Source organism: Trachymyrmex cornetzi, unplaced genomic scaffold (genome assembly GCF_001594075.2).
Source record: "Trachymyrmex cornetzi isolate Tcor2-1 unplaced genomic scaffold, Tcor1.1 scaffold320, whole genome shotgun sequence".
NCBI lineage: Eukaryota > Metazoa > Arthropoda > Insecta > Hymenoptera > Formicidae > Trachymyrmex > Trachymyrmex cornetzi.
This window is the reverse complement of record NW_017297898.1, coordinates 92,076-100,421: the sequence shown is the minus strand read 5'-3', so window position 1 is coordinate 100,421 and position 8,346 is coordinate 92,076. Positions and strand designations below refer to the sequence as shown.

General features: G+C 28.1%; 1 protein-coding gene across 1 annotated transcript; it reads left to right on the top strand.

Annotated features, from left to right (window-relative positions):
- Positions 1-1,585: 1,585 nt before the first annotated feature.
- On the top strand, positions 1,586-3,793 carry Myd88 (myeloid differentiation primary response protein MyD88). The gene is made up of 7 exons (XM_018509855.1): positions 1,586-2,031; positions 2,118-2,317; positions 2,460-2,555; positions 2,669-2,796; positions 2,878-3,046; positions 3,133-3,292; positions 3,367-3,793. Exons 1-7 carry the CDS (start codon positions 1,916-1,918, stop codon positions 3,791-3,793), a joined length of 1,296 nt encoding a protein of 431 aa, XP_018365357.1. The 5' UTR covers positions 1,586-1,915.
- Positions 3,794-8,346: the final 4,553 nt, after the last annotated feature.

Below are 8,346 nucleotides of genomic sequence, written 5' to 3'. Positions count from 1 at the left end.
TCTAACCTTTATGCCTCTCACATAAAAACAACACATGCTATATAGTCAAAACTGTGAACATATGATCGTGACGAGTGTACCAACCAACAAAAAAAAAATTTTGAAATTAGAGTGTATACAGAGCGCGCAAATTCAAAAAGTCACCTTACTTTTTGATCACACCTCGTATGTATCTCGCTATCTTTGAAAACAAGTGAAGATGATTTTGTGTAAAGAGAAAACGTTTTAATTTTTTTGAAACAACTGGTAATCAGAAGCGCTCTATAGATAATCTTCTTATACATTACACTAATAATAACACACTGAAGATCAAACAAGTAAATATTACGATTATGTGATCTAATTAACAGTATCTATAACGTACGTATCTAACGTCCAGTACGCATAATAACGTCCAAAATTGGGATATAAAAAACAGTTTATACGTCTAGATAACGAGTATTTACATCTCCGATGAAAATTTTTTTAAAAATTCTTTATATAATTTTTCAAAATTTTTATATAATTTTATAACTTTTTAGAAAATTTTTCAAATTTTTTATACAAAATGGAACATTTGTTAAAAGTACTGAGAACGTTTACATCTTTTGTAGAATTTTTTATTTGTAGATGTGGTATCAATTTTATGGTCTTCACTATTATAAATTTTATCTGCATTCTCTTTGAATATGAGATGACATAAAGATCAAAACGTCTATCACCTTGATGTCTTAAATTGATTTTTTATTACATATTATTCTTTATTTTCTCATATCATTCATAATTATTTTATCTGTCACTGAGAATGACCGCACATTATAGAGATAGAAGTTTGACTTTATTATTAATGTATATATAATAAAATTTATTTATCCTAACATGATCAACTAGCGTAGCTCATTAAACCACTTCGTAAGTTCTTGATTTTTAATTTGTTGTTACTTTAAATTATTATCTAATAATTTCTTCTTGGTTATTAATGTGAAAACAAAAATTATATCAGAAATGACAAATTATATAATTAGAAATATGGTTTTGTACAATTCTACTGATTAAGTTAATCAATATTTGATCATAAACTAGATTGTAAAGTATATTCGTGAATTAAATATTGGAAGGCTACAGCCAAATACAGCGTTCACTTTGGCACTTTAATCATATCATTGTTTATCAAATGTTAAACAAGAACAAATGATATTAAGCGCTAAGAGCGTCAATTATTGGAACTATTTGTATGCACATAATTTATACTTATATAATTTATAATTATATAATAAGATCTGGAGAACAGAACAAGAAAAATATGATAATAAACGTAACGTTGGAGTACAACGTTCAAATTTAATAGTATATTTCCGTTCTTAGTGATGTTTTCTGTAGCTGAACTAGTGTACACTTTTAGAACTTAAAGTAAGATAGATATACATTTGATATTTGTCGAAAGCGAGAAAGAGCATTCTAGAGCAGCCTAGTGCAGGAACAGTAAACAGACCACTTGTCACATGCCTCACATTTGAATCGTCACTTCCAAGGAGAGAATCGCAAGCAGCACTGAAAATTTCCCCAGTCTTTTTCTGAGAATTCCCTATAATCTTCAGGAGAAGCCTAAACTACCTGTAGTAGTCTGTTTCTAGTGAATGTAAAGCAAAATAAAGGTGTATCGAACGAATGGAAATCTTAGAATAGAAAAGAGATCCGTGAACAATTATTGACATCTAATGTATGCTAATTGCATACACAAGAAATCGATAGAAAGCAAACCGTCAGTGATGAATTGTTACAACAAAGCATTCCGCCAAATATCGTATTGTAAAGTAACGATACTATTGTAGCTACAACTGTGACAACATCAATTTCGTTAATAATATAAAACGCAATACATTATATCTCTATAAATATTTGTTTAAATAAAAAAAAGAGATAAGAGGAAGTAAAAATGGCGATTGATTTGTCGACTGTGCCGCTTGTTGCAGCCACCGTTGCTAGCAGACAAGTTATCGCAACAATGTTAAACCCCGTGAAGGTTTTACCAAGCGACAACGGTTTGCCAAGGTATGCTATCATTAGTGATTTCAATAGGTATAAATATGCATTTTCAAAAATGTTATGTGTTCACTAATTCTTAAATAAATTACAAGAGATTGGAGAGGCTTGGCGCATCAGTTAGAATTCAGCTCAAAATTCGTGTCAATGCTTATGTCACATTCCGATCCAACAATGCGCATATTCACAGAGTTGATAGACAAAAATAAAAAAGATTTTACAATAAAAGATTTTCAAGCAATGATGGAACAAATGGATAGATGGGACGTTATTGATGACACTGAAGCTTTGTTCCGTACGTATTATACTAAATAGAACGAAAATAGACTTTGTCTTTTGATATTCATTAATTTGATAAAAAAATATATATAAATAATATAAGGATGTAAAACTTCAATAATAATAATTATCGTTGAAAGATTTTTTTATTGTTGTAGAAAGTGATGCTGAGAAGTATTTGGAGCATCAGCAAAGAGCTCAAATGTCAGCAGATCCGATGGACGAATATACAGATAAAAAAATACTTACTTTAGGTTTGTAATGGTTCATAGTGATTTTAATTTAAATTATTTTATGCAATACATAATAGACTTCAGTCATGTTCATAATTATATTAAACGACATAATATTTGAATGTTTTTTCTAGATGATATTCACAGATCAAAGCAAGGTTTAGGATCGCAATATTACGATGCATTTCTTTTATATGCAGAAGAGGATATTGTTTTTGTGAAGGAGATGATTGAGAAGCTTGAGATACAATTTCAGCTAAAGGTATTGCAAATAAATGAAATTTATGTGTGATTTCTTTCTTACATAAGTTTAAATAAAATTAAACTGCGTTATTGTTTTCAGCTGTGTTTAAAAGATCGAGATTTGGTAGCTGGTTTAGAATTCGAACATGAAGCAGTAATGGAATTAATATCCGAACGATGTAATAGATTACTCATTATAGTATCACCAAATTTAATGAAACACTCAGCAAACAAATTTTTTTTAAACTATACTCAAGCTTTAAGTATCGGTATGTTTTCACATCATATTTCTTTTAATATGCAATTGAAACGATATTTTGAGTATTCTTTTCTAAAATATCGTATTTTTCTTTAGAAAAGCGACAAAGAAAAATTATACCATGTATATACAAAAGCTGTGAATTGCCATTTCAACTGAAATATATATTTAATTTGGATTATAATCGTAAAGGATTATTTGATTTTTGGGGCAGATTACGTGATTCTATACAAACTTCGAATTCTACTGCTACAAGGTAACGTAACTCTTGTGTTCTATTTTACTTTATTTTAAGAATCTAAATATTATATCACATTATTAATTTTATAGCAGTTCGACTCAAATAGGAAATAGTAGTATAATGCAAGAGACTGCAGAAATAAAGAAAACTTACTCCGATAAGTATATTGACGAACCTTACATTATTCAAAAAACAAATGAAGCATTAAAATTTCCACAACAGAAGAGTGAAAATTGTAAAGATGAAGTTATCGCAAAAGCAATAAGTGATATAGAAACTTTAAACGTTAATAATAAAAAGAACAAGACATTATTACGATGGGAAAAAATTACTTCAAATTTGAAGACGAAGCAAACTAAGAAAAGTGATCATTTAACTACAGAAGCAATCGTTCAAAATCTACCATCGGTAGATAACTTAGACAGCTTAGATTTATCAAGTACTTACGTATATAAGAAAAAGAAGAAAAATTTGTTTAGCAAATTCACAAAGAAAAAAATTCCCGTGAAGATTTGATGAAATCTTTATACGAAGAATTGTATATAAAAATAATATATATATTTTTGTATGTGCAAAAATATATTTAAACGTTTACAATGTAATAGATTTAGGAAGATATACACTCAAAATGAGTTTTACATATAATAACAATTGTACATATGTTACCAGAAGATTAAGAGTAGTAAAGCGTAAAGAATATTACGGATGAACGATGCAATATATGTATTTATTATTTTTTGTTGAAAATATTGATCCAAATATGATACGTTATTGGTCTTAACTGAAATTAATTGTTATATAAAAAGTTACGTATACATTTTATATATTGTATAATAAATATTAAAAATATTAAAGTATGTATTTATTTTTATTTCTATTGTCAGCTAGTATTTGGCATTTGTCAGACCAATTAGGTTTAGAGTATTTGAACAGAGAGAAATCTGAGAGAAGATATGAGGGCCTTTTTTTTTCCTGTAACCGCACAATGCCCTCACACACTACTACCCTTTGAAGAAGTAGAAACAAACTACAATATCCATTTTTTTCAGTACTTCTGATGAAAATTAATCGTTAAAATCGTTGAAATCTTTATTAATTTGATAGATTTCCTAGTGAAAATTTTTCTCAGAATTTTTCATATAATTTTTCAAAATTTCTATATAATTTTTCAGAATTTCTATATATTTTTATAACTCTCACATTTTTATACGAATTGGAACATTTCTCAGAAAATTTACATCTTTTCTCAGAATTTTTTATATATGTTAATTATGAAATATTGTAAGGTTTCTAAGATTTTTTGTAAGTATAATTTCTGATGAAATGTTATAAAATCTAAAAAATTAAAAAATACTTTTTTTAAATTATGGGATGAGAAATTTCAGAATATTTCAGAATTCACTTGAATGTAAACTTTCCGAATATTTCTGAGTATTTCTGAAATGTGTTACAATTCGTATAAAAATTATAAGAAAAATTTTCATTAGGGTTTACTTCAGCGATTTCAGTGATTTATTTATTTTATTTCCATCAGGAGCACCGCAAAAAAGTGAATATTGTTGTAAATTATATATTTAAAAGACAATACAATATATAGGGCATATAAGAGTCAACGTAATTAAGTATAAATGTAAGAACTATATGATAAATTGAATGTATAAAACAATTCTATAAATAACACATCGTAAAGCACATTACATTACATGTTTCGGCTCTTGGGGATTGAGCCATCCTCAGATAATTTCTCTACAAAATTTACAACTTTAAAATTCATTTCCATCGTCATAGAAAAATCGCGATGAAAGTTTCCCAATTTACATGGCGATATTGATGAATGCCTCACGGAAACCATGAATTACTTGCAAGCGATTTACCGACTGATTTTATGATGAATTTGACGAAGTATTTCTTCTTAAGAAATGATAACTGCGATCACGTTGATCATGAAATTCCGAACAATCGGTCAGTAAATCGCTTGCAAGTAATTCATGGCCTCCGTGAGGCATTCATCAATATCGCTATATAAATTGGAAAATTTTCATCACGATTTTTCTATGACGATGGAAAAGAATTTTAAGGTTGTAAATTTTATATTATCTGAGGATGGTTCAATCCAAGAGCCGAAACATGTAATGTAATGTGTTTTACAATGTGTTATTTATAGAATTGTTTTATATATTTAATTTATCATATTATAGTTCTTACATTCATACTTAATTACGTTGACTCTTATGTGCCCTATACATCTTTGTATTGTCTTTTAAAAAAACTAAGAGTCCTGTATTATTTGTTATTTGATTTATATATTTAAATTCACAATGCAAAATATGCAAAATTTGTTGAATTCTAAGTACTATTGTAAGTTAAAATATGACTAATTGAAATAAAATCGTGATTTGTGTAATTCCTGCATTCTATAGGTCTGTTTTCTGTGGCTGAATCAGTGTACACTTTTGGAACTTAAAGTGAAATAGGTATATGTTTGATATTTGTCAGAAGCGAGAAAGAAATTTCTAGTGCAGTCTAGTGCAGGAACAGAAAACAGATCATACATGTCTATGATTCTGACGTTTTGTTTCTGATTAGGTAATAAAATAATAATGCGGATTAAAATATTTCTCCGGCTACAATCGCTCTAGAAAATTAATCGCGTACAACCTACGAATATGCTTTTTCACGCATGATATCTGAAAAGAGAGCTGAAACTTTTGAGGCGAACGTACACACAAATGTCGTATGCGTGTGCACGAACACTAGTCCGCACTGAAGACAGTTGAAATGTGGCAACAGCATGTCTCTGTCTCGCCGATCGGCGTGCGAGAAGGAGAAAATTCTATCAAATTACCAATTTAAACTACTCTAATTTAGAAACGGCATCGCTAGGCTCCCTCATTTTTTAAATAAAGTTGCTATAATATTTCTACATTACATATTATACTTATTTCTTTTTTAAATCTATAGAAGATTTTCGCCGCAAAGTAATAACGTTACTTCGGCAAGGTTTACTATATAGGAGTAGTTTACGTATTAAAAGCTGAAACTTTGAAGATGTGAATATCTCCATTTCGGCATCGCTAGGGTCTTTGACATTTTAATCATATGTACACTGAGAGCAAAAAGTATTCGTACAAGGAAATTTTTATTTAAAAAATCTTATTTGTAGAAAATAAACATTAATTAGCAGTTTTATACAATGAATACATTCTATTCTAACATAACAACCGAGCTTCGCATGTATTTCTGATTTTAGAAGCTAAATTTCTCGACTGTACTTGAATACTTTTTGATTGTTTAAACAATACAGTTTTTAATTTTTGTTTATTTTTTAGGTGATATATATTTTCTATAATTAATACACATCTTTTTGACATATATAATTTTAAGAAACATACAGTCTATTTTATTCTTTATGAATAAATTTGTTAATTATCCATCAAAAGAAAGGATCGTTAATTAAACATCGAATCGACGTCAAATTATAGTGTTGAAATCATCATATCGATATTCGTTCGACATCAATTCGATGATTCATTTCTTGCTGGATAATGTTTACTTTTAAAAATTTTTTTAAAAAACATTTTCTCTGTACGAATACTTTTTGCACTTACTGTATGTAGATAAAATGATTTTAAACATAAAAAATATCAAAATTTAAAAAAAATCTGTAAAAACTCAATTTCTCGGAGAAATATCTTAAAAATGCGGAATAATACGTAAACGACTACAGAATTAAACGATTCAAAAATAACAAAAAGCCACAATACGTCTATATTTTGTTAAAAATATTGCGTACATTGCGCGTATTGTAACACAATTTGAAATATCTAAGATATAAATGAGTTGTGCGTGAGTGCGTAACGAATCTAAGAAATAATATTCATCGGACAATATAAAAAATATTAATGTAGCGAATATATTAATATTTTTTTACTATTTTTTTATATTAATAATTATTTTACTTTTTTCATAATATGCGTTAATATTTCGATAGTTGAATGGTTGGCACGCAGCCTTGGGATTTGTTTGAACGCGATAGGGCGCGGGTAGCGCGTTATATTTACGCAATTTACGCGCAGTTACGATTCTTCGCATGATCATTCACTTACCGACACTCGTGTAGGCAGGTACCCTAACAACACAGACCTCCAAGGGACGTCCTGAGGATGTCCAAAGGACATCCATATATCCTTTGAATATCCTAAGGACATCCTCAGAATGTATTCCGGATAAAGTGTGTTATTAGGATAGCTGTGCCGTTCCTCTTCTTTATAGTTCACTTTTTAAAACATATTTGCGATAAATACTATACCAGAGATAATATGAAACGTTGTAATTTAGATTTCAAAAACTTATTTAAAGTATTAAATAAGGAATAAGTTAGAAAGTGTTTTTAAAATAATAAATACTAAATAACTGCTTTATTATCTTTATTTTTATAAAATACACATTTTAAGTGAAATTATTTTAAATACGACCGATCCCCTGACTGATACGACTAATTAAAAAGTGTAAAATGAGTTTTGAAAACTTATTTAAAATATTACTTAAAATAAGTAGCTAAATCATCAGAAGAATTTAAGTTATTTAAAATAATAAATACTAAATAATCCCTTTATCTTTTTATTAAAAGTATATATTTTAAATAATTTTATTTAAATACGACTAAGCCCTGTATATTAGTATATAGATAACTTGTATTTATATTAAATGAAAAAAATATAATTTATAAATTAGTATTTTTCGTCGCGGAATGAAACAATTTCATATATCGATTTTCTCAAAACTTATAGCTTTCTAGTTTTAGCTGCGCTAATTGTATGTATCGTAGTACATCGAAGAAAATATTTGATATTTGTTTTAGAACTTCAAATATTTCTTATAATGTGCTGGCAAAAGGCAAGAAGTAAAAAGTGATTTGGTAGCGTGGTTTTTTTTTACATAATTGCCTACACTGTTAGAAATTTCTCAATTAATTTTAATTAACATGTAAAGGAAGCATGTGGTTATGCACGAAATTAAATGTAATGAATGATGTAAATAAAAACTAAATTACAGTAGTCTTAAATGTG

Excerpts from the sequence above, each read along its gene's own strand:
- Myd88 (XM_018509855.1), top strand. The coding sequence starts at position 1,916 with ATGGCGATTGATTTGTCGACTGTGCCGCTTGTTGCAGCCACCGTTGCT. Across the intron at positions 3,047-3,132 it reads TACTCAAGCTTTAAGTATCG|AAAAGCGACAAAGAAAAATT; the intron begins GTATGTTTTCAC and ends ATTTTTCTTTAG. Across the intron at positions 3,293-3,366 it reads TCGAATTCTACTGCTACAAG|CAGTTCGACTCAAATAGGAA; the intron begins GTAACGTAACTC and ends TTAATTTTATAG.